At 39.8% G+C, this 27,382-nt stretch overlaps 2 protein-coding genes across 9 annotated transcripts in view; one reads left to right on the top strand and one right to left on the bottom strand.

Annotated features, from left to right (window-relative positions):
- The window catches only part of GPLD1 (glycosylphosphatidylinositol specific phospholipase D1), an 84,991-nt gene extending 75,687 nt beyond the window's left edge, over positions 1–9,304 (top strand). For all 7 annotated transcript variants that reach the window (XM_073810406.1, XM_073810405.1, XM_019945029.3 and 4 more), the window contains 5 exons: positions 2,200–2,376; positions 2,722–2,882; positions 4,048–4,074; positions 4,460–4,510; positions 6,989–9,304. In XM_073810406.1, coding sequence (XP_073666507.1) covers positions 2,200–2,376; positions 2,722–2,882; positions 4,048–4,074; positions 4,460–4,510; positions 6,989–7,075 — 503 coding nt within the window. In that variant the 3' untranslated portion in view covers positions 7,076–9,304. The remainder of the gene's footprint in view (positions 1–2,199; positions 2,377–2,721; positions 2,883–4,047; positions 4,075–4,459; positions 4,511–6,988) is intronic.
- Positions 72–27,382, bottom strand: part of MRS2 (magnesium transporter MRS2) — a 39,620-nt gene continuing 12,309 nt past the window's right edge. For both annotated transcript variants that reach the window (XM_019945207.3, XM_004313916.4), the window contains 5 exons: positions 20,141–20,293; positions 19,766–19,883; positions 12,303–12,416; positions 10,544–11,765; positions 72–8,312 (listed from right to left, as the gene is read on the bottom strand). In XM_019945207.3, the coding sequence (XP_019800766.2) occupies positions 11,655–11,765; positions 12,303–12,416; positions 19,766–19,883; positions 20,141–20,293 (496 nt within the window). In that variant the 3' untranslated portion in view covers positions 72–8,312; positions 10,544–11,654. The remainder of the gene's footprint in view (positions 8,313–10,543; positions 11,766–12,302; positions 12,417–19,765; positions 19,884–20,140; positions 20,294–27,382) is intronic.

The following is a 27,382-nucleotide window of genomic DNA, read 5'->3' as shown; positions in this document are numbered from 1 at the left end:
CTATCCCATTGAGCTTGGAGACGGAGCAAATTTTATAACCCAGTTCACCAGGAATAGGTCCACTCTGAGGGTGTATGTTAATAAAACATTATTTTGTTTAATTTATGGGTGAGTTAAAAGAACAAAAATCTACTCCCTCCAAGAGTATAAAAGTAAATTATGCTTATTGTAGAAATTTGTGAAAATATAAGGAAGTATAGAGAAGAAAAAAATCACCCCTTACCCAGATATTTTAAAGCTTAAATGCATACATGTTTTTTCACACCTAATATTTTATATCTTAAGCATGTTCTCATGTTAAATATTCTTCTAAAACATTACTTTTGATACTTGTATCACATTTTTTCCATACACACATGCCAACGTTTACTACCATCATCCTATTGCTAGAGGGGCTAATCTTAAGACTCTTACTACATATTGTGAAATTATTTTTCAGAAAGATTTTCGTTTCATACAATGTATTTGAATGATACGTAGAAGTGGATTGGGCAAAGGAATGGTTAAATCTTTCCTTGCATGCGTAAGGACAAAGCATTACAACAGAAAGTTGCTGACTTAGCTTTGGAATATTTTTTTTCTTCCTTTACAGAGTCTAGGTAGTGATTTCTAAACTCTTGCAACACACATTACTAATTTTGTCTCAGCACTCTTGCCCCCAGAGTGCTGTGAATTAGAGCTTCCCAAATTTTCTTAGTTTTAGTACCTTTACTGCCTTAATAATTTTCTCCATTATCAAATATTGTATAAAATACAGAATATAAAGGTTAATTATATATATCATGATACATATATATAAATGATGCTTTTTGAGATAATTATAAATTCACATGCAGTTGTAAGAAATAATAGAGGTCATGTTACATTTTATCCAGTTTTCCCCGATGATAATCTGCACACCATAACCAGTGTCACAGCTGGGTTATCAACAGATATAATCCACCAATCTTGCTCAGATTTTCCTATTTTTACTTGTATTTTGATTGTATTTCACCCACATAATTTGAGGGGCCCAGACAAAATTTGTTCCCTGAAATTCTGGATAATTTTTCTTAACAGGAGAGCATAAAGCCAAGCACAGGGCCTTTCTCAGTATGGGGCCCCGTGTGACTCAGTAGGTTGCAGATGCTGTGTTTATGTCCTAACAGCTCCTTTGGGGTACTGTACCACTTCTCAAACCCTGGAATCAGATTAGACACCGCTATCCTCATTTCGATCCACACTGATTTTCTAGTGGTACCTGCATTTTACCATAACAACCCATTATGATAAAATCCCAGTTTTGCACAGATGTGACATCATTGAAAGGAACATAGGGATCTAATGTTGAAACTATGACCCACCTCCAGCAGGTAGGTCATGTGGCGTCAGACAGATGTCATTGTGTTACCAGCAAAAGTTCAAGATACCTGCCGTATCCTCCGTGAGTTCGCTGAAGTGTTTCAGTGTATAGTTGGGGAATTGCAGCTCTATGGACAGATTAAGTTAAATGTGAAAAATCTGATCTACTTTCAGGGCAAGTTTGAGTAGGACAGTTAGGCTTGTCCCTCTCGCCCTGTCCCCTGCCTCGGCAGGATCTCTGGGTCAGGCTGTGGCCACTATACACAAGTTTGAACATTCAGTGAGGATTTTAGGGTGCTGATTAAACACTGAAGTACTTTCAGTATGAAAAAGAATACTCAATAATGGCAAAGTTGAAGTGAGATGGGAACTGACACACTGCTTGTGAAATGTGAACCGATATACCTTTTCTAGAAAGAGGTCTGGCAAAGAGCCATTCCCCAAATCCAAGGCTATATGGGCCCCTTCTAAGAATCTGTTCTCATAAACTACTCAGAACTACGGGGAAGGATATTTATCATAGTATTCATTATAAAAGCAAAAAGTTAAAAATGGCCTGAGCATAAAAAGAATTTTATAATCTGCAAAAACCCCCATTAAAATGTGTGTATGTACATGTAAGTACAGATCATTGTCCAGAAAGAAATATATGCTTTATATACGTTTTCTTCTTTATACTTTTTTGGGGTGTTTCCCACACCTTTTATAATGATCATATATTAAAAAAAACCTTGGCATTCACAAATTTGACCATCTCACAGTAATCCTGAAAGTCAGTGACACAAAGTAACCGATAACGTCTGTGTCCTATCTTCGTCCTTGTGATGGCAGCAGTTACCATACTATGGTTTATTTCAGATGTCGCGGCTAAGATGGCATTCCTGACCACGACCTTGCGCCAAGGTGGAAGCACTCGGATGTACAAACTGCCACCTGACTTGCAGCCTTCTCTGCTCAGCACCTTCAGTGGAGACCGCCGCTTCTCCCGATTTGGTGGCGTTCTGCACTTGAGTGACCTGGATAACGATGGCTTAGGTAGGAAGGAACGGTGTCTCGGGCCAATAAGAAAGTCCTTTGCTTAACTGATGAGTCCCCCAATTGGCTCACCTAGGCTCTAGCCTCATAATGAATCAAGCCCAGAGCCGGATGTACAAGAGTAGTACTTTTTGAACATGGTGACACGAGAGCCACCCACATCAACTATTATTAATGAATGATAACAGAAAACAAAAGCCTCTGACTACGTTGGAATGAAATCAGGACAGACCTAGTAAAAGATATACTAATATTATTTGTGGAAGGTTGGGTCAGGATCCAGTAGTGTAGTGGAACAATGACAGCGAGTAGATACTTCCTGCTGCTGGTTTTCATTGTTTACAGATGAAATCATCATGGCAGCCCCACTGAGGATCACAGATGTAACCTCTGGACTGATGGGGGGAGAAGATGGCCGTGTCTATGTGTATAATGGCAAACAGGTCACCTTGGGCGACATGACAGGCAAATGCAAATCGTGGGTAGCTCCATGTCCAGAAGAAAAGGTAACTGTTCTTGTACACAATTCCATACCATCCTGGGAAAGGATGGCTACTTGCTGATGCCTTAGTAAATTATGTCCACTACAGAACTCTCATTAGTTTCTGCCTGAACTCAGGTAACCTGCCCCTTACCTGGGGTCAGGACACCATCCCATGCTCGTGTTTGTAGGCCCAGGCTGCCTGCTTACCGGCAGTTCTGCAGTGTTCACCCCCCACAGCTGCAGTTGGATGGGGTGTCATATTGGTTCTTGGTCATAGCCGGCCACTGCTTGGTTAGGAGCCCACGGCAGAAGAAAACAGGCCACAGCCATTGGAGTTTCATGAAGACTCCCAATCTTTTTATTTCATCTTTAATTGCTTTGTTTTATTCCTTTTCTCAGGTGGGTTTCCTTAACTTGGCTGTTATTTTTAAACTTAAAAATTACTTTTTAAATTGCAAAAAATGAAAGTTTATTGTAAAAATATTAGAAAATACACAGTACAAAGAAAATTAAAATCTACCTAGAATTCTACTCTACGGAGATAACGTCTATTACCCTTTGATGTTTATCCTTCTAGGATTTTGCTAAACTTAATTGCTACCATTTATTGTGCATTCACTCTGTGCCTAGCACTATGCTACACATAAAAAATCTAATCCACATCAAAGCTATTAATTTGGTATTTTATACCCATTATAAAGAAACTGAAGATTGGAGAAGGAAGTTGTTACAGGTCACACAGCTAGGAAATAGCAGAACAGAGACTTGAACCAAGAGCTGATTCTAAAGTGCACTCTTAACCACTACACTGTGCGTATCTTATTAACGGTGGTGACCATATTGTACATGATTTTGTATACAACTTTGTTTTCTACGCCTTCCTATAGTCTTATACAATATATCTACCAGATACCTAGTATTTTATCTGTAGATAAACCAGTCTAATCATTAAGTGATTATTAGTCACTTAGTCCATTTCAAATTTTTGCTGTTACAGTAAGAAATATTCACATATAAACATTGTTATACATCTATTTTTCTGAGCTAAACTATAAGAAGAATTTCTGGTGACAAAGGGCTTCTCTAAAATGAAGAAATGTGAGTGTAAGGGTGTAATTAAAATTGGTTTAAAAAAAACCCCATGAACAGTAATAACATTGTCTCCCTTTCTCATCACTTTCTTTCAGGCCCAATACGTATTGATTTCTCCTGAAGTAAGTACCTTCTGAAAAAAATGAAAAACTACCAAAAAAAAAGCAGCCCTTTCCCTTATTTCAAGTTGATAAAATCACATGGTGGTTTTTTTTATAAATTTATTTTTGGCCGCGTTGGGTCTGTGTTGCTGTGCGTGGGCTTTCTCTAGTTGCGGAGCACAGGCTCTAGGCACGCAGGCTTCAGTAGTTACGGCTCGCGGGCTCTAGAGCGCAGGCTCAATAGTTGTGGTGCACGGGCTTAGTTGCTCCACAGCATGTGGGATCCTCCAGGGCACTTGTGTCCCCTGCATTGGCAGGTGGATTCTTAACCACCGTGCCACCAGAGAAGCCCCATGGTGCGTTTTCAAAGGCTACTAACAGAGAGTTAACAGAGTGTGTTTTTCAGGCAGGCTCAAGGTTTGGGAGCTCTATGATCACTGTGAGGTCAAAGAAAAAGGTGAGTACCAAGACTGTACCACTTTGATATCTGCATTTGTTCTAAGGCTGGGATTTGGGGATGATCTCATTTTGTATGTATTTTAGATTTTTTAATTTGAAAAATAGAGGGACACACACAAAAACACACTCACACATAATCCCATCAGTTTTGGTGAAAAGTTTCCCTTGCTACCCCTCCAATTTCATCCTCTACAGCAGAGGTTAGCAAATTAGAGCCTATGGGCCAACTCTAGCTGGCTGCCCGTTTTTGTATAGCCCATGAACTAAAAATCATTGACATGTGTGCAATGATCAAAAAATATATTTTGTGACACATATGAAGTTCAACTTGCAGTGTCTCAAGTTTTAGTGGGATATAGCCACGGTCATTCCTTTCTTTACAGCTGCTACTATACCGTTGATCAGCTGCCTCAGACTGACATCCCACAAAGCCTAACATATTATCCTGGGCCCTTCACTTGCCATACTGGCTAAGCACTATTAATATTTTGGTTCTTTTTCTACAAGACTGTTTTTGTATGACTTTAGAAACATACATATGTAACTGTCTTTCAGTGCCTCCTTCCAGACAAGTACATATAGAACTATCTGATTCTTTTCAATGACTGAATAGTAATTTATTGTCTGGATGCACCATATTTTATTTCTTTGGTTTACTTTCTCAATAGACATTTAGTTATTTCTTGTAGTTACTTCCATTTTTTTCCTATTACAGACAACGCTCTAGTGAGCATTCTTGTATCTTTATAATTTATATCTTTATAATTGTGCAAATTTCTCTGCTGGTAAGATTCCTAGAAGACAGCTAGGTCAAGGAGTATGCACATTTTGAATTTTAATAGATACAACAGATTAAATGGGTTTTATCTTAAAATATACAGCTAAACCACTGATTCCACTCATTTATTTTAGGATATGACATTGTATGGAATTAGGCTATGAGAGAGATAGAAAGTTAAGATTTATACACACGGGAAGTTAAGTAAAATGCAAATCAGTGTAGGATTAAATGATAAAGAGTAAGTGAACTATGGGATGAAGTTCAAGTAGCCCTTGCTGTAACTCATTTATAGAATACTCAACCATTATTTATACCAACTGAAGGGGGCAGTACAGATCATCTAAAAGTATATTTGATTCCTTTCTGTATAACTTTCTGTATAACAATGCAAATTCATCTTCCTTTGAGACTGGGGGCCCCTAAAGCACTCTGAGTGTAAAGATAAATCAAAGGTTATATTTAAAAAATGGACACAGACAATCTGAGGATGATCAGAGTGGGTGGCCTTTTACTTGAGTAAAAGTTATGACTTTGAAGACTCCTTTCTCTACGTGAGCATTAAGTACTGAACTAGTAACCAGCTAGAACCAGGAGGACTTGGCACTTACCTGAGTGGTACTGCCAACTCCTGTGGGGCTGCCTTCAGTCAGCCCGAGTGCCCTGGCGGAGCAGTGTTACATTGGGTACCAGAGAGGCAGACAAACCTGGTCCCTGCCCCCAGGTTCTTAGTGGAAAAATGAAACACCTACAAGACCAGCAAGTCCATTTAGGATGACCAAAGGCAGTCAGAGATCAATGGAAGTCTATGCTGGTGGCCTTGCAGGGTCCCTTGGGCCTGAGTGGATCTGGAAATAGGAGTAGGCTGACTGGGCAGAGAGGGCAAGCAGCAGGGGAACACTTGATTTTAGGCATGAAGATGGTTTAACCAGGAAATGGAGAGGAAACTTAGCTCACAGCCAAACTACAGGCAAATCCAGTAAATGAGTAATTCCAGTAAATGAGTAATTCCATAAATAAGAGTTGAGATTTTCCCTCTTATCTGACACTAGTGTATTTAAAAAGATACAAGCAAAGGGTTAAGCATAGTATTTGACATATGGTAAAGGCTCAATATGTTAGCCTTTATTTCTGGATTCCATTGGTAGTTTTCAAAATTAAGTCAATGAGAAACGTCACAGTTTTATGGTCACACCCTGCTCTACCACAACCCTATCAGCCAGTTTGATCAGCTACACCTCATTTATCAGCCACGGTCCAGAAAAACTCTTGGTAGCTTCCAAAACTAAAATCCACCTCAAAAACTGTTTAAAAACTTGTACAAGCTTAGACCATTCCGAAAAACAGTTCCTACAATATTTCAATCAGCAGGGGCAGAGTAGGTGGTGTGACCACACTGACAAAGGCCAGCCTGTTTGTGGAAGTCTTACTACTCCAGATATGCCGTCTACACTGCACCACAGCTCAGATGCTGAATAAAAACGCATGGACACACTTTTCCTTCATGTACCAGAGAAGGGACCTTCCTCAGCTGTAGTTTTCTGAACCTACAGATCTGCCAAAGGGGTATTTAAACTCAAGCCCTGGGGTCTGGCCAATGTCTTTTATATTTCCGAGCATAACATGATGCCTGGACTACAGCAGGAACTTAATAGATGTTATGAACGGAAAATGAATTCTGTTTTGTGTCCCCTACAGAACCAAGTTGTCATCGCTGCTGGAAAGAGTTCTCTGGGAGCCCGACTCTCCGGGGCACTTCATATCTATAGCCTCGGCCAAGATTAAAGGTTTCACTCCATTTTCCTAACCTGCCCCTCCCTCTCTCATGCCAAGTCATCTCCAGGGTGAGCGTTCTGGTGGACAGAGTGATGCCTCCAGTGGAGCCTTGTAGCTCCCACCACAGGTGGGGCTCCTGGGGGTGGAGACATACACACTAACAGCCAAACTATCTGGAAATAGGATACAGTAAATGGGGACAACATCAGAAGCATGTGAAACAGCAAATACTCTGGTTAGTCATGTCCCCTTCCAAAGTTTGTTTCCTGTGCTCAGACCTGCTGTACAACCTATTTCCTCTTCCACATGAGTACCTGTGTCTGATGACTGGAAAGGCCTCTCTCTAATTATCTCTTAAGAAAACCTCTAACACAATTCTTCCTAAAAATGTCCTTTTAAAGTTGGTGACCCATTCCAATCAAACAAATAGAAACAGAGTGAGGAGAAAAGTAAGGGGTGAGGCATAACCTCACAACTCCAAAATCATCTTGCAAATGCTATGGTCCTTTCTTATGAGGATGATTGTATTTTCAATGTTTCATATAGTGAAAGACAAATATAAAAAGTAAAACATCTTACTGTGCCCTCAGATGCTTTCGGAGAAACGACTGTTCTAATGGCAGATGAACCTAGTGAGCTAGCCTGAAGTCATCCCATGAAGCCTTGGGTGCATTAGGCTGCCACAAGCTGTGCCAACAGAACTAGAGCAGAAAGGAGAGAGATCTGTCCTGAGCCAGAGGCCAGGGACCAAGAGGAGTGAGGCAGGTCTTGGCCGCCCTTGTTTCTGGGCTGGTTTTAGCAGAGTAGATCTCATCTGCCAGTCCTGCAGGGTGGCATATTTAAGGGAAAGGAAATGTACCATAGGATTTCAGCTTCACTAAAAATCTGCAGGCATTATTATCCATAAACAGTAACTAGTTGATTCTCTATCAGTCAGGGTACAACCTCTTTCTTCTGACACTAGTGAACTGATACTAAAAAGCAGGAGAAAATTAAAAATGACCAGAGCCCTTCTCTTAGCTTCTCTGGAGGCAGTACAGAGACTGGTCAAAGGAGACAGGAATCCAGCTGAAGAGTAAGCTAAATCAGAAATCAAGGAAAAGCTAGTAGAATTACAACTGTGAGCATAAGGTGAGTATGTATATAGGAAAACAGCATAAACAGGCACATACCTAGATAGGACCTCTGGATCACTCCTGGGACTGTCTCATCTTTCTGAAAGAGGTATGCTAGCTGCATGGTTCCCCTATGGCACAGCGAAAAGCACACAGAAACACAGTATGGTTTTTGGTTAACAATTATTGGCAGCTCAACCTATTTGAAGAATTCCTATTTGAAGAATTATTTTTAATTAAAAGGAAGTTTATTTTTAGGGGACCAGAAATCAGCTGTAAAATCGAGACGTCTGAGTGTAGAACAAGCTAATGACACTGCATTTTAGTAAAGGCATGTTTTCACTATTGGATTAGAAGGACGCATACCTTCATATTGCCATTATTATAAAAAGTGTTATGCTTTACTAAATGATAGGGCCTATGTTTAAACATGATTATTCTTTACCTGAGGATTTTTATTTTCTCAATGCCTGAACATACCACATAGCAAGAAGCAGGAGAGGGTTAAAATTTACAACGTTAGAAGCAGGTTTTCATATAGGATATCAAACCATACTAACCCCATATTCAAAATTATATAAACTGTACTTCTACTGAGTATATGGCAAATATGTAAAAACCCAGCGTACAGGAAAAAAGTCTAATACCTGACAGTCTAACGTATTATCCTAATAGGTGGATTAAATTTTCACTCCACTAAGTATTAACTGCAGTTCCAAGCATTGATTCTGAAATACTTAACAAAAATACCTTAGGGATTTAATCTCTCCTGAACACAAACCTGAACTTATACAATTTAACTCAAAATTACCTTTAAGATATCAGAACACATTTACATATTTGCAATTTTTATCTATTACCTGTATATGCCAAAACTTTCAACAAGGCTTCAATACTGGAATTGTTCTATGCCTTTGTATCACAGACCTACAGAGATTTGAAGTGAGTTTGGGAATAAACTCAGGTCTCTGAATTCCCTATTCCATGCTCCATCTGCATAGCTATTACTAAGGTAATGACAATAAATCCTGAATTTAGAGTGAGTTTAATATTGCAATTCCAAAACATAAAGCTTGTACAACTCTTGGAATAACTCACCAAAATAAACGGCTTTTTAATATGACTATTTAGTGGTTATCAGTGTTTATCAAGGATGAAACAAGTGTTAATAGCATCTTAAAATGACGTCTATTCTTGCCACATTTTCTTAAAGACCTTACAAAGGCAATCTGTTAAGAATATCATTCCTTGTACTTATACATGTTAAACAGAATACGACTGCCTGCTTACTCATAACTGAATGTTTGGTATTCTTTCACCTTACTTACATACTCCGTCTATTTAAATTCAAAATTTAAAACTGCTGAACATTTTTTTTTGGCATAAGCTATTATTTGAGGGCTCTTTAATATAAGAAGCATCCTGCTACCTATCACCAAAGCAGAGCTAGCTGACATCTGGAAATCATACTTGATTTAACCACCTTCAAGAAATTTAAACCATTAGTACCTTCCCTTTATCAGACTTATGAGGTAGTTGCATTTATTCTCCCATTTATTGATGCGACATGACTCATCAAAAATTTTATGTAAGCCCACAAACTAAGCAACATCAGAAAGAAAAAAAGACCAAAATTCTATCCTATGCCTGATCTTAACCAAATCAAGTTTTGCCCTCTGGACTTCCAATTCTTCATAGGTCACAGTTAAGTGATATTTATTACCTTATTTTACAGTGATGACCTGAGATCACAAATAGCAGCAGTGTGCTCTGAGGTGTACCAGAGAAGAGTGCCCTGTGAAATCTAAATATTGTCAAAGATACTGCATCCTGGAAATCATCAAACAGATGTATGATGCTACTCACATTCCAACAACCACACCATAAAGTGTGTTCCAAGACAAGCCCAGCCTGCTTTATGCTATTCTAATGTCCTCTCATAACCAGACATGGGAACGGGGAAAACTTGTAACTTTTCTTTCAAATCGGCTACTAGATGATCATTTTTATTCCTAGCACTAAACCACCTGGTAAATGGACCCCTAAACTCCCTCATATGACATATTAGGGTATCAGGTATCCTCCAACATCATCAGGGTATGCATATTTATTTTACTACTAAATTTGTAGCGCAAGAGCTGCTCTGAACACTCTAGAATCTTCTATGCATCTTTTGGAGGCAAATATAACTGTCATGTTCTATTGCATAACTGTACTTAACCTCCAGAAAATAATTTGGGTTCGCTAAAAAGTTCGTTCAGGTTTATAAACCCAACATTAAAAGAGGCAGAAGATGTTAAGTACGATAGGAGCTTTTTTTTTTTTTTTTTTTTTTTTTTTTTGCGGTACGCGGGCCTCTCACCATCGCGGCCTCCCCCGTTGCGGAGCACAGGCTCCGGACGCGCAGGCTCAGCGGCCATGGCTCACGGGCCCAGCTGCTCCGTGGCATGTGGGATCTTCCCGGACCCGGGCACGAACCCGTGTCCCCCGCATCAGCAGGCGGACTCTCAACCACTGCGCCACCAGGGAAGCCCCAGGATAGGAGCTTGGAGACATACAAATATCAGTCATTTGTTTTAAACCCAAATCTGATTGTGAAAACAAAAAGGTATCACAATTTTAAAGTTTATCTACCCTCTTGTTTTAGGAAGCCCATCTGTCAACCTCCAAGGTGTAGGCAAATAGACTAACTAGGCTACATATATTTTCCTTTTTGGGGTGACATGTCTATCTGTTCTAAAAACCAGGGAATGACCAAAACAGCTATAAAGCAGTAATAGAATGGAAATTCTTTCGGCTCAATTCCCAAAAGCTTTAATTATAGTCAAGCAAAGAAAAATAGTTTCATTGGTTGAGGAAGTAAAATTCTGATTAACTGGAATCTATGTAAAGCTGACATTAAACTCATTTCCTTTTTTTTTTATTCCTTTTATAAGAGGGGGGCAAATACAAGAAAATAAGGTTATGTCAAAGACTGCTTTAAAGCACAAACTCCCAGTTTGTTTTAAGGTTAATATATATTCTGCTAGCTTTTCAGTCACCTGAGAGTGACAAATTCACAAGAATGTGATTCCTTGTACTAAGAACTATGGCAACCTGGTCTCATAACTGTGGGCTTCTCAAGTTTCCAGGCTTCATTTGGCATGAGGTTGCACTTTTGTTGACATGTATAAATTAAATAAAATTGATACCACAATCTATTCTTGTGTTAAGTTAATCTCTTAAGTTTGTAGGAAATAAAACTTTGGCGTTTTACAAAGCAAGCGCTTTGTTTCTTTACTCAGAATCCTGAAAATGCAATTAAGTTCTAGTACTGTGACTGCTGTTAATATTTTTAACATCAGACACTACAATTTAAATGTCAGTGGGTTTTTCCCCAAGTCTCTGACTCTTATAAAAGAAAATAATAGAAGAATATCAGAATTCTCCCGTGACTACCATAAAAAAATAATTCAGTTTCCACCGGGTTGTGCCTAATGGTTTGTTAAGACACTCCTGCTTGATTCAAGTCCATCCGGCCTGAAGCTGTGTTTCATTTCCGTCCTTCTATCTGCCTGCAGTGTCTTTTTAGGTAAAGAGGCCATCTAAATGAAGCAGAAAAATTCGTAATTTTAGTTGTGTCTGTTTAAAAGAAAAGCCACCAGTAAAACGATACATTAACCACTAAACGAGGAAAGGACTGCAAGCCATGTATCAGTGTCTTGAGCTCCAGGGGTATAAACTATAAGTAGAAACGTAAGAAAAAGAGGTAACCTGTGTATCTTTTCCTATACACGATAAATGTTCTCTACATTTCAATTTTGGTTATGACAAAAGCTGCACCACAAAGTTACTAACATCTGTCTAAATGTACAATGCTTGTCAGTGTCCCACACAGAACAAATTTCTAACTTATTTACTGTGCCAGGCCCTGTGCTCATAAGTGCGTTACACACATTATCTAATTCTCCCTTTAATTACATGAAGCAGGTGGCAGATGCGGAAACTGAGCGAGGCTTAGAGAAATTAAGTAACCTGCTCAGGGTCACAAAGCCCGTGACAGCTGAAGCCCAGGCTACAGGACTTCAGAGCCCAGGACTGTAGCCGCTCTGCGGTACTGCTGTGAACCAGACCCTTCGTACCAGAGGAGGCAAAGGAGCTTCCAGCTGTCGTCCAAGGAATGACAGCAAACGCCTCCAGATGAGGCCACTTCCCATGAACATAATTCCTGTGATCAGCCAAAACACTCTATGGTCCTAAAAGAGAACACACAGTTAATTTCAGTCACAAAGGGTTAGTTTCCTTAGTGATAAAATTTCCTGAACTTATCATTGCCCCAGAGTTTAAAAGAAACCTTCTGTTATTTGTACTGCTCTTTCCTATAGGAACTGAGAACAAATAGCACCCAGAGACCAAGCGTCAGAAAATAAATCAGAAGGAAAACATGATTTAAGAGTATTTTACGATCATCAATGAACCCACATTAACTGCTTTGTGTTTCCTTCGTCTGTTTACATTCACACAAATTTCAATAGTTATAATAGTTAGGATCACATAGGACATACAACTTAATTTAAATTTTTTTGCTTATAGCCGCATTTGCCAAACTGTGAGCTGAGGTGTCCTGGCATTACAGCACCACAGAATACTTTAAATTCTCAAGGAAATCACAGTGCCATCTGTGGAATACCATGAGAACTGCTACTCGTAAATTGTTTTGACCTACCTTCTTCATAAAAGAAACTGTAAGGTAACACGACAGAAACTCTAACATAATGAAAGAAACTTTTGGTCTAGGGATGCTGCAAAAAAATTACTAAGACACTAAAAGCATCATGAACCAAGAAAGTTTGGGAACCTCTGACTTACAGTGAACATTTTCCCTCACTGTCATTTTCTTTTTTTTTTCTTTTTTTTGTGGCCACGCTGCACGGCTTGCAGGATCTTAGTTCCCTGACCAGGGATCAAACCCAGGCCCCCAGAGTCCCAACCACTGGACCGCCAGGGAATTCCCCTGTCAGTTTCAGAATTGTATTCTCTTCTGCAGTGTGATGCTTTTGAGTGCATGTGTGAATGTATAGAATCACAGAATTTACACTAATCTCCCACACGGAAGGAGGCTCAGCTACAGAAATGCCATTTGTTATTATCAACAATGGCTTGGTCTCCAGTGACTGGGAGCTCAATTTCCTCCAAAACGATCAGTAACCACCGATGGAAATTCAAGCCACATATGAAAAAGAAATCTGCCTCCTTTTTAACATGAGATTAGATGTTAGACATAATTTATCAAGAAGACAAGTGCTAATGTGAGTTAACTGTTTGGATGAACACATTTCCAGTTATCCTAAACGAAGGCGCTAATTTATTAAGTAAAAATTATGTTTAAATGAGATTTAGCATACCCAGATTACTGTTGTTTTTTGTTATAGACTGGTTCTGTAATGCCCTATAAACCAAAAGTCTGGGAATGCTAAAATGTGATCAACTTGAGACGTAAGCAAGTGCAAAATTCTATGTGTCATTAAAATACACACACAGCACAGTGTGAGACTCTAGGAGATTAAGGGAAGGGACAAGTATCTAAGAGTTGGATTTTTAATGCCCCCTCTGCTCTGGGTGTGCCCTGCAGTATTGTATGTTTAAGTACCTACCTTTCAAGCTCTTCATCTCTGCCACTGTTCAGTCTATCTACTCCTTAAAAATAAGATGCCTAGAACACCTTGATGTGCCAAAGGCTAAAAAAGCACTAAAACTGATGGGGACACGTCGAAAGTACTCAGAAGTCAGCATGAAAGGAACAATTTGAACACCACGATAAATAATGACAGTAGTGACAGATTATATAACTCATTGACTAAAGTAAGACCCCATGAGTCCATACTGATACAAATGAATAAATAACTGGGAGAGAAGGAAGGCGCTACTTTACAAAGAATAAAAGTTGGAGGAGTGATGGAATTAGAAATCACCATGTGATCATCATCATTGCAGTACTCGATTCAGACATGAATCCACTTTGGATCAATTAGTGGATGCTAAAACTAGAGGGTGCAAATTATTAGAGAACTGCAAATCAAAACCACAATGAGGTACCACCTCACACAGGTCAGAATGGCCATCATGAAAAAGTCTACAAATAACAAGTGTTAGAAAGGGTGTGGAGAAAAAGAGAACCCTCCCCTACACTGTTGGTGAGAAATGTAAGTTGGTGCAGCCACTATGAAAAACAGTACAGAGGTTCCTCAGAAAACTAAAAATAGAATTATCATATGATCCAGCAATCCCACTCCTGGGCATGTATCTAGACAAAACTATAATTCAAAAAGATACAAGCACCCCTATGTTCATAGCAGCACTATTCACAACAGCCAAGACATGAAACAAACTAAATGTCCATCGAGAGAGGAATGGATAAAGAAGATGTGGTATGTGTATACAATAGAATATTACTCAGCCATCAGAAAGAATGAAATAATGCCATTTGCAGCAACATGGATGAAACTAGAGATTATCATACTAAGTGAGTCAGAGAGAGAAAGACAAATACCATATGATATCACTTACATGTGGAATCTAAAATATGGCACAAATGAACCTATCTAAAAAACAGAAACAGACTCACAGACATAGAGGACAGACTTGTGGCTGCCAAGGGGAGGGGGTTGGGGGAGGGATGGAGTGGGAGGTTGGGGTGAGCAGATGTCAGCTATTATATAGAGAATGGATAAACAACAAGGTCCTACTATATAACACAGAGAACTATACTCAATATCTTATGATAAACCATAATGGAAAAGAATATTAAAAAATGTACATATATGTATAACTGAATCACTTTGCTGTACAGCAGAAACTAACACAACATTGTAAATCAACTATACTTGAATTAAAAAACAAAACAAAACTAGAGGGTACAAATTTGATGAATAGCAGAGTTTTTACAAGATACCTAATTCCACAGAGAAAAAGAGTAACTTCACAGGACAGAAAGTGGGCAGATACCACCTTAACCAAATGATCATAGTATCACCAGTAAAGAGACAAACTGACATCAAGGGTCTCCTGATGGGATTCAATGTGAGGAACACACTGACACAATGTGTAACCAGAATCTAATAATGAAGAAAGAGTATCAAGGGCCAAACAACTGACCTACATTCTTTGTGAACGTTAAGGCCCTGAAAGACAAAGATCGAAAAACTGGCCTAAAGAAGCCTAAGGAGACATGACAACTATGTAACAACACATGATCCAAGATTTTCTATGAGGCAAAGGGCTCTACTGAGCTGAGTGGTGACACCTGACCAGGTTCCACAGATTAGAAAATAGTGTTGTTTCAATGTTAATTTTCTGGAGCTGTGGTTATGTAAGAGAATACATGTTTTTAGGAAATATATACTGAAATATCTAGATGTAAAGAAGCATCATTTTTTGTTTACTCTCAAATGATTTAGAAAAAAACTATATATTGATAGAATGATAGAGTAAATATGGTAAAATGTTGCTGTTTGAAGAATCTGGGTAAAGGCTGTATGGTAATATTTGACTATTCTTGAGACAGTCTGGTATTATTTTAAAAAAGAAAAATGTTTTTCCTATCTTGGATTCACCATTGTAAATATTAACTCCAACTATACAAGAACAGGGAAACCTCTGATATTCATAGATTTAATGAACATCTCTCAACTCTTCTCCAGGAAACCTGGAGATGTCATTTGCGACTCTGGTGAGACACTGATCTGAATCTTGCTCTGGGAGGCAAGCCTAGCTCACTACTTTCTACTCAGATCTCATTACAACCAGAATTATTGCATATGCTGAAACTATCAGAAAGGAATTTCTAAAAATTCTTTATTTTTTTTAAGTGGGCATTTAGAGAAAAATATTACAGTAAGCATAAGATAGAGTTAGCTTGTAAAGTGAGTATATGTACATAAAAATAGTTCTTAACAAAAATAATTTGGGAGAATAACAGGAAAGAGTTCTGCAGTCACAAATTGGGGAATTTGCAAAGGTCTTTGGAAGTACCTTCTGAGAATGTCCAGGGTTGGTCTATGTCGCACAAGATATTTTGGCGACTACTGGACTTTCTACTATATTTGGGCTCAAAAGTCTCCAAGAGATTCCTATCACACTTAGAACAAGCCCAAACTCTTAGCATGCGCCACAAAATCAACATGCCCTCCCCCTCTGTCCTTCTGACATTCTCCCTGCCTTTCTCCACTTGACGCACCTCCCCTACCACTCTGGCCTTCTTGCGGTTCCTTCAACAAGCTCAGTGCATCCCTGCCTCAGTCTCCCATGCATGGTTCCCTCTGCTTAGATCACCTTCCTCCCAGGCCTTCCCACTTTTTCTTTTCATTCAGGTCTCTGCTCTAGGGTCACCTCCTCAGAAAGATCTTCCTCGACCACCCTATCTCTAGGATGCCCCTCGTCTCACCTCCTGCTAACAGTCTTTCCCTTTACCTGGCTTTTTCTTTATGGCACTTATCACCTAATATACCATGGATCTGTTTATTCTCTTCTACCTCACTGTAATGGAATCTCCACAAGGGCAGGGACTCAATGCTATATCCCCACAGCTAAAAGCAGTGTTTAGTGTGCAACAGGCACCAAAACCCGTATCTGTAAGATGAATGAATGAAGTGTGCTGCATTTATTTTTCTTTCACATCTCATAAGGAGCATTAAAATGACTACTGCTGACTTTGCTTCAGGGAGCCATAATCTTTTGCAGACTTTAAACAGCAACTGCAAACTTGAGGAACACGGCAAATGGGAAGTGTGGGATTATTTGGGCACATATAACCAGGGGAGTAATTTTGCTCGGCTGGGTTGGGGGTGCAGTCAGGGAAGAGTCTCCTTGGAAGTAACACATAAGTTGAGACCTGAGAGAGAAACAGATGTTAACTAGGCAAAAACAGGTGGATGCCGAGGAGACGTGTGGAGGCCCCGTGAGTAAGAACAGTGATGAATCAACCGACGGTGATGGCAAGGTGTCTGGAGACAAGATGGAGATGTGGGTGCAGCAGACCAGGAAAAGCCCTACAAGCCAAGGAATCTGGATTTTTATCTTAATGACAATCAAAACGCCCTGAATAATTTTACACAGAAGAGTGACCATCAGATTTGCTTCTTTTAAAGACCACTTTATAGAAGTGAATAGTGGTCCTGATGAGATGACGTGGGCTGGACTTCAGCAACAGCCGGAGACAGAGAATAGATCTGTTAACTAGGACACAGAACCCAGCGCCAGAGTGTGGCTGCCAAACGCGCATGCAGATTCATTTCTAGAAATCTCACAGTAAGACATCTTCTGAAAGTACAAGCCTACAGTGTTACGAAAAACCCTGCGAGGGACTTCCCTGGTGGTCCAGTGGTTAAAAGAATCTGCCTTCCAATGCAGGGGATGCAGGTTCCATCCCTGGGCAGGGAACTAAGATCCCACCTGCCGCAGGGCAACTAAGCCTGCACGCCGCAACTACTGAGGCCTTGCACTCTGAAGCCTGCGTGCCTTAACTACTGAGCCTGCGCCACAACTAGAGAGAAGCCCACGTGCTGCAACTAGAGAGCCCGCATGCCACAACTAGAGAGAAGCCCACATGCTGCAACTAGAGAAGCCTGCATGCCACGATGAAAGATCCTGCATGCCACAATGAAGATCCCACGTGCCGCAACTAAGACCTGACACAGCCTAATAAATAAATAATTAAAAAAAAAAAACTCTGCGAGTTCAGTGTTATATTAAAATGGAGCAAAGTGGAAAGTGCAAGTCTTGGGGACTAAATCCTAGTTCTGTTATTTCCTAGCTCTGTGCCCTTGGTCAAGTTACTAACATTTTCTGAGCCTCAGTTTTCCTACCTATAAAGCAGGGAAAATACATTCATTTTCAGAGTTTTGATAACTGAGTCAAATAAAGCATGCAACTGCCTGGAACACTGCCTGACACACAAGAATTAAAAAAAAAAAGAATCCCTCATTAACACTGCCTCACAGTGTACTACTGTTTTGTCAAACCTTTCCCATGTGTAATTACATGTTTTGGGAATCATAAGGTAACCTAGGCTATCTACGTCATAACAGAGTCTAACAATACGACATGAATTTTAAATGAGTTAGAGTATATATTTTATTTCACTAGGGGAGTATACATGTTAAAACTTTCTTTTTTAAAATCCATTAAAGGAACTTTCCTGGTGGCACAGTGGTTAAGAATCCACCTGCCTACAAGCGGCTCATGCAGCTAGATATCAAAAAAACAAACCCAATCCAAAAATGGGCAGAAGACCTAAACAGACGTTTCCCCAAAGAAGATATACAGACTGCCAACAAACACATGAAAGGATGCTCAACATCACTAATTAGAGAAATGCAAATCAAAACTACAATGAGGTATCACCTCACATCAGTCAGAATGGCAATCATCAAAAATCTACAAACAATAAATGCTGGAGAGGGTGTGGAGAAAAGGGAACCCTCTGGCACTATTGGTGGGAATGTAAATTGATACAGCCACTATGGAGAACAGTATGGAGGTTCCTTAAAAAACTAAAAATAGAACTACCATATGAACCAGCAATCCCACTACTGGGCATATACCCTGAGAAAACCATAATTCAAAAAGAGTCAAGTACCACAATGTTCACTGCAGCTCTATTTACAATAGTCAGGACATGGAAGCAACCTAAGTGTCCATCAACAGATGAATGGATAAAGAAGATGTGACACATATATACAATGGAATATTACTCAGCCATAAAAAGAAACGAAACTGAGTTATCTGTAGTGAGGTGGATGGACCTAGAGTCTGTCATACAGAGTGAAGGAAGTCAGAAAGAGAAAAACAAATACCGAACGCTAACATATATATATGGAATTAAAAAAAAAAAAGGTTCTGAAGAACCTAGGGGCAGGACAGGAATAAAGATGCAGATTTAGAGAATGGCCTTGAGGACACAGGGAGGGGAAAGGGTAAGCTGGGATGAAGTGAGAGAGTGGCATGGACATATATACACTACCAAATGTAAAACAGATAGCTAGTGGGAAGCATCCGCATAGCACAGGGAGATCAGCTCCGTACTTTGTGACCAACTAGAGGGGTGGGATAGGGAGGGTGGGAAGGAGATGCAAGAGGGAGGAGATACGGGGATATATGTATACATATAGCTGATTCACTTTGTTATAAAGCAATTATACTCCAATAAAGATGTTAAAAAAGAATCCACCTGCCAATGCAGGGGACACGGGTTTGAGCCCCGGTCTGGGAAGATCCCACATCCACAGAGCACCTAAGCCCATGTGCCACAACTACTGAGCCTGTGCTCTAGAGCCTGCGAGCAACAACTACTGAAGCCCGTGCACCTAGAGCCCGTGTTCCGCAACAAGAGAAGCCACCGCAGTGAGAAGCCCACACACCACAACGAAGAGTAGCCTCCGCTCACTGCAACTAGAGAAAGCCCGTGCACGCATAACAATGAAGACTCAACACAGCCAAAAATAAATAAATAAATAAATAAAGTTCTCTTTTAAAAAAATCCATTAAAAAAAATTATCTTCAAAACATTAAAAACAACCTCTAGATTACTGAAATAATACATTCTCACCTCCTCAAGGGAAGATTCCAAATTCATTCCAAAAGCAACTCCCATTAGTCCAAAGAGCGAAAGAGAGAAGGTTCCCATGGTCAACTGTAGGTTCAACCTCATCATCACATTACGGTGGCTGGGGAGGAGAACAACTGCTTAGTTCAGAAGATCTTACCAACTACACGCAGCAAATTCACTAAATAATCTATTAAAGACCACATGGATTAAACATACACCTTAAAAAAAACACACTTCCATGTAGTAATTACAAACGATAATGATGGTATAATTCTTTCCAAAATGGAAAAACAAAGCTATCCTTAAAAGCTTTATTACTGTGTATTATTTTATAAAGAAAAGACTTACTGATTGTTTTATACGAGGCCTTCTTACCTGTCCAAGTTGATGAATATGATACTCTGTGAATCATCAATCAGTGCCCTAAGTTCCCGAGCTGCATTGGAAAGATCCTCAGCTAATCGGTAGTAGTTTTCCAACAGCAACTCCATCTCTTCTGCATGGTCAATCCCAGCACTGCTCTTTTCACTTTAATTAAGAGTTAACATAATTAACATGCCCCCAATACATGCATTATACATTAAGTAGCACAGAACTTCCTGAATTAGTATAAAATATTCAGCTACCAGTGAAAAAACTACCCTTTGCCTTTACTATTATTGTGATTGAGGCCAGTCTGGAGTGGCTTTGCCAACTGACCCTAAACATGACACAGGTAGTTGAGGACACGGGTTCCATCCCTACACAGGCCTCACTGTATTCCATGGCCCTGATCCCAGGGAGGCTCTGCAATGCTACCAGTTACAGGAAAATGCAGACATGTGAATGCTGATGAATTAGTGCAAATCCCAAATCACTATCAGGTAAAACAAAACCAAAAATTAAAAATGAACATAAAGAGCATTTCCTTTCCAAGGTAAATATATAACATCATTTTCATATATGAAGTAAACTGTTTTTGAAAAATGTCAATACAGTCAGAGGCTCAAGATGGCGGAGGAGTAGGACAGGGAGCTCACCTTCTCCCACAAATACATCTACATGCGGAACGACTCTCACAGAACACCTACTGAACGCTGGCAGAAGACCTCAGACTTCCAAAAGGGCAAGAAAATCTCCACATAACTGGGTAGGACAAAAGAAAAAAAAAGAGAGAGAAAGCAACCGGGAAGGGACCTGCTCCCAGGAGGGAGCTGTGAAAGAGGAAAGGTGCCAGAACACTGGGAAGTCTCCTCCCTGGCGGGCAGATCAGCTGGGACTGGCGGGGGGTGGGGTGGGGGGGCGCGGAGCTTCAGAGCCTCGTAGGAGAGCACAACAAGCAGTTTGTGGAGGGCAAAGCGGAGAGAGCTCCACATAGTCAGCTGGTGCCGCTGCCTGGCACGCCCCAGCCCGAGACGGTCCTCCACTGGGGCGGGTGGGGGCCGGGGGCTGAGGCTCAGGCTTCGGAGGTCAGAACAGGGGAGAAGACTGGGGGTGGCTGCCTGAGGGGGCTAGGGTGTGGTGTGCCACCACTGGGGGAAGAAGCCTGGGCCCCCAGAGAGGTAGGGCACCACTGCTGGGGTGGGGGGGGGGCATGAGGAGAGGGGTGGGACCTCCACAGGAGCTTATTTCTCAGGCAGCAGGGCACCGCTTACATGAGCTCTGGGGGCGGGCACGAGCCACCACTGCCATCTCAGCCTCCAGAAGTGGGAGCAGCCTGCCAACGCCGAGGGTCCCGTGACCAGGCACCAACCGCTGCCCCGACCTCCTGGGAGCGTGCGCGGGGCACGCACCTGCTCACCCTCTGACAAGGGGATAATGGCCAGCACACGCTGAGGAAAGAGGTGGCAAACATCCAAACCAAAGACAGCCCTCAAGCCAAAAAAATATTAAACCCACAAAAGCTAAGCAGGAATGCTCCCGCACATAGATAGCCCTCCAAGCCTACAGTAGATAATTGTTTCTCCTAAACTCAGAGTAAGAGAAATATAAGCAAAATGAAGAAGCAGAGGAACCACTCCCAGTTAAGAGAATTGCCCTGAAGGAACAAACAATGAAACAGACCTCTTCAGTCTAAAAGACACGAGTTCAAAGAGGAGGTAATGAAAATACTGAAGGAATTAAGAAAGGCTATCAACAGAGATGCAGATTACTGTAAAAAGGAACTAGAAACTATGAGGATGAGCCAAGAAAAATTAGAAAATTCATTTGCTGAAACGAAAGCTAAGCCAAAGGCAATGAATAGCAGAATGAATAATGCAGAAACATAAGTGATCTGGAAGACAGAATAATGGAAATTACCCAATCAAAACAGTAGACAGAAAACCAAATGAAAGCAATATAAGAGACCTATGGGATAATATAAAGTGTGCCAATCTATGTATAACAGGGATTCCAGAAGGAGAAAAGGGGATTGAAAATGTATTCGAAGAAATTATGGCTGAAAACTTCCCACATCTAAAGAAGGAAACAGATATCCAGATACAAGAGGCACAGAGGGTCCCAAACAAGATGAACCCAAACAAACTTACACCAAGACATACTATAATAAAAAATGGCAAAAGTTAAAGGTAAAGAGAGGATTCCAAAGGCAGCAAGAGAAAAACAAAGAGTTAATTACAAGGGAATCCCCTTAAGGCTATCATCTGATTTCTGGACAGAAACACTGCAAGCCAGAAGGGAGTGGCAAAATGTATTCAAAGTTTTGAGAGAGAAAAATCTGCAAAGTAAAATACTCTATCCAGCAGGATTATCATTTAGAATAGGAGGGGAAATACAGAAGTTCTCAGACAAGCAAAAACTAAAAGAATACAGCAATACCAAACCTATCCTAAAAGAAATATTGAAAGGTCTTCTCTAAATACAAAAGAAGATATAGGAAAGGGGAAATCACAGTTGAAAAGTAAATCACTTAAGTGAGCCAGTATACAGATCAAAAAGAAAAAACAAAAACCTAATGTGAAAGGATGATAAACACAAGAAACAGCAAAAGGATAAATATGAAGCTGTAAAAAAGGACATCAAAATCATAAAATGTGGAGAAGGAGAGTAAGAAAATGTAGATTCTTGTTTTTTAGAATGTGTTTGAGCTTATATGACTATCAGTCTAAAGCAAGCAGATATAGGAAGGGGTTAACATACTTGAAAAACAGGGCAACCACAATTCAAACACATACACTAGATCCACAAAAACCAAAAAGAAGAGAACACAAGCATAAAATAAAAGGAAATCATCAAACCACAAAAAGGAACAACAACAAAAATCCATAGAATCAACTGGAAAACAAGGTTTAAAATGGCCATGGATACATATGTATCAATGATTACCTTAAATGTCAGTGGACTGAATGCTCAAATCAAGACAGAGTGGCAGACTGGATAAAAAAACAAGAGCCTACAATATGCTGCCTACAAGAGACTCACCTTAGGGCAAAGGACACACAGAGATTGAAAGTGAGGGGATGGAAAAAGATATTTCACGCAAATGGAAATGACAAGAAAGCAGGAGTTGCAAAACTCATATCAGACTATAAAATAGACTTTAAAACAAAGGCCATAAAGGAAAAGAACATTATATAATGGTAAAAGGATCCATACAGGAAGAGGTTTTACAGTCATCAACATATATGCACCTAACATAGGAGCACCAAATCCATAAAACACTAACAGACATAAAGGAAGAAATTGACTGGAATACAGTAATAGTAGGAGATTTTAACACCCCACTCACATCAATGGACAGATCTTCTAGATAATCAATAAGGCAAGAGAGATCCTAAATGATGGAATAGGACAGTTAGACTTAATTGATATTTTCAAGACATTACATCAAAAAAAACAAAAAACAGAATATACATCTTTTCAAGTGCACGTGGAACACTCTCTAGGACTGACCATATACTAGGGCACAAAACTAATAACCTCAACAAATTTAAGAGTATAGAAATCATTTCAAGCATCTTCTCTGACCACAACAGCATGAAACTAGAAATCAACCACAGGAAAAGAAATGATTATAGGAAAACTAAACCATATGCTACTAAAAACCAATAGGTCAATAAGGAAATCAAAAAGGAAATTAAAAATTACCTTGAGACATACAACAATGAAAACACAACCACACAAAATCTATGGGATACAGCAAAAGCACTTCTTAGAGGGAAGTTCATAGCGATACAGGCCTTCCTCAAAAAACAAGAAAACAAAACAAAACAAAACAAAACAAAACAAAAAAAAAAAAAACAAGAAAACATCTCAACAACCTAACATACCACCTAACATACCAACCTAACATACCACCTAAAAGAATTAGAAAAAGAAGAAAAACTAAAACCTAAAGTCAGCAGAAGGAAGGAAATAATAAAGATCAGGGAGGAAATAAATTGAGATTAAAAATAGAAAGAAACATCAATAAAACCAAAGCTGGTTCTTTGAAGGGGTAAACAAAATTGATAAACCTCTGGCCAGGCTCACCAAGAAGAAAAAAGAGAGAACCCAAATAAGCAAATTAAGAAATGAAAAAGGAGAAATCTCAACCGATACCACAGAAATAGAAAAACCCATAAGAGAATACTATGAACAATTATATGCCAACAAACTTGACAACTTAGAAGAAAGAGACAACTTTCTAGAAACATATAGCCCACCAAAACTGAATCAAGAAGAAGTAGATAATTTGAGCAGACTGATTCACTAGAAGTGAAATACAATCTGTGAAAAAACAAAACAAAACTCCCTACAAACAAAAGTCTAGGACCAGATGGCTTCACAGGTGAATTCTACCAAACATACAAAGAAGAACGTATACGCATCCTTCTCAAACTCTTACAAAAGACTGGAGGAGGGAACACTCCCAAAGACATTCTATGAAGCCACCATCACCCTGATACCAAAGCCAAAGATACCACCAAAAAAGAAAATCACAGGCCAATATCTTTGATGAATATAGATGCAAAAATTCTCAACAAAATATTAGCAAACTGAATCCAACAACATATAAAAAAGATCATACTCCACAACCAAGCAGGATTCATCCCAAGTTCACAAGGATGGTTCAACATATGTACGTCAATCAGTGTAAGACACCACATAAAAGTAAAAAACCACATGATCATCAAAAGATGCAGAAAAAGGGCTTCCCTGGTGGCACAGTGGTTGAGAATCTGCCTGCCAATGCAGGGGGCACGGATTCGAACCCTGGTCTGGGAAGATCCCACATGCCGCGGAGCAACTGGCCCCGTGAGCCACAACTGCTGAGCCTGCGCGTCTGGAGCCTGTGCTCCGCAACAAGAGAGGCCGCGATAGTGAGAGGCCCGTGCACCGCGATGAAGAGTGGCCCCGACTTGCCGCAACTAGAGAAAGCCCTCGCACAGAAACGAAGACCCAACACAGCCATAAATAAATAAATAAAATTTTAAAAATGCAGAAAAAACCTTTGACAAAATTCAAAATCCATTCATGATAAAAACATAGTAAAAGCCATTTATGATAAAACCAAAGACAGTACACTCAATGGTGAAAAGTTGAAAGCCTTTCCACTAAAATCTGGAACAAGACAAGGATGCCCACCCTCACCACTTCTATTCAACATAGTATTGGAATTCCTAGCCACAGCAGTCAGACAAGAAATAAAAGGTATTCAAACTGGAAGGGAAGAGGTAAAATTGTCACTATATGCAGATGACATGATACCATATACACAGAAAACCCTAAGGACTCCACACAAAAACTACTAGATCTAATAAGTGAGTTCAGCAAAGTAGCAGGATATAAGATTAACATTTAGAAATTGGTTGCATTTCTTTACACTAACAATGAAATATCAGAAAGGGAATATAAAAAACAATACCTTTTAAAATCACACCAACAAACAAAAAAACCCTAGGAATAAACCTGAGCAAGGAGGTGAAAGACTTATATGTTGAGAACTATAAAACATTAATAAAGGAAATTAAAGAGGATTCAAAGAAATGGAAAGATATCCCATGCTCCTGGATTAGAAGACTGTTGTTAAAATGGCAATACTACCCAAAGCAATCTACAAATTTAATGAGATCCCTATCAAACTACCCATGACATTTTTCACAGAATTACAACAAATAATCCAAAATTTATATGGAACCATAAAAGACCCAGAATTGCCAAAGCAATCCTGAGGAAACAAAAACAAAGCAGGAGGCATAACTCTTCCAGACTTCAGACAATACTACAAAGCTACAGTAAGCAAAACAATGGATCAATGGAACAGAATTGAGAGCCCAGAAATAAACCCACACACCTACGGTCAGTTCATCGTCTACAAAGGAGGCAAGAATATAAACAGGAAAAAGTCTCTTCAGTAAGTAGTGCTGGGAAAGTTGGACAGCTGCATGTTAAGTCAATGAAGTTAGAACAAACCCTCACACTATGCAGAAAAATAAACTCAAAATGGCTTTAAGACTTAAACATAAGACACGACACCATAAAACTCCTAGAACAGAGCATAGGCAAAACATTATTTGACATAAATTGTACCAGTGTTTCCTTAGGTCTCCCAAGGCAATAGAAATAAAACCAAGAATAAACAAATGGGACCTAATCAAACTTACAAGCTTTTGCACAGCAAAGGAAACCATTAAAAAAATGAAAAGACAACCTATGGATTGGGAGAAAGTATTTCCAAATGATGAGACTGACAAAGACTTAATTCCCCAAATAAACAAACTGCTCATAAAACTCAGAAACAAAAACACAACCCAATCGAAAAATGGGCAGAAGATCTTAACAGACATTTCTCCAAAGAAGACATACAGATGGCCAGTAGGCACATGAAAAGATGCTCAAAATCACTAATTATTAGAGAAATGCAAATCAAAACTACAATGAGGTACCACCTCACATCAGTCAGAATGGCCATCATTAAAAACTTTACAAATGGGCTTCCCTGGTGGCGCAGTGGTTGAGAGTCCGCCTGCCGATGCAGGGGACACGGGTTCGTGCCCCGGTCCGGGAGGATCCCATGTGCCGCAGAGCGGCTAGGACCGTGAGCCATGGCCGCTGAGCCTGTGCTCCGCAACGGGAGAGGCCACAACGGTGAGAGGCCCGCGTACCGCAAAACAAACAAGCAAACAAAAAAAACTTTACAAATAACAAATGCTGGAGAGGGTGTGGAGAAAAGAGAACCCTCCTACACTATTGGTGGGAATGTAAATTGGTGCAGCCACTATGGAAAACAGTATGGAGTTTCCTCAGAAAATTAAAAATAGAACTACCATACGATCCAGCAATCCCAGTCCTGGGCATATACACCTGGACAAAACTATAATTCAAAAAGATACATGCACCTCTATGTTCACAGCAGCACTATTCACAATAGCCAAGACATGGAAACAACCTAAATGTCCATCAACAGATGAATGGATAATAGATGTGGGGGGTGTGTGTGTGTGTATATATATATATACACACACACACACACACACACACACGCGCACAGGCACACACACAATGGAGTACTACTCAGCCATAAAAAGAATGAAATAATGCCATTTGCAGCAACATGGATGCAACTAGAGATTATACTAAGTGAAGTCAGAAAGAGAAAGACAAATACCATATGATATGGATGCAACTAGAGATTATACTAAGTGAGGTCAGAAA

Source organism: Tursiops truncatus, chromosome 10 (genome assembly GCF_011762595.2).
Source record: "Tursiops truncatus isolate mTurTru1 chromosome 10, mTurTru1.mat.Y, whole genome shotgun sequence".
Taxonomy (NCBI): Eukaryota; Metazoa; Chordata; class Mammalia; order Artiodactyla; family Delphinidae; genus Tursiops; species Tursiops truncatus.
The sequence above is the reverse complement of the archived record's forward strand: the minus strand, read 5'-3'. Positions and strand labels throughout refer to the sequence as shown.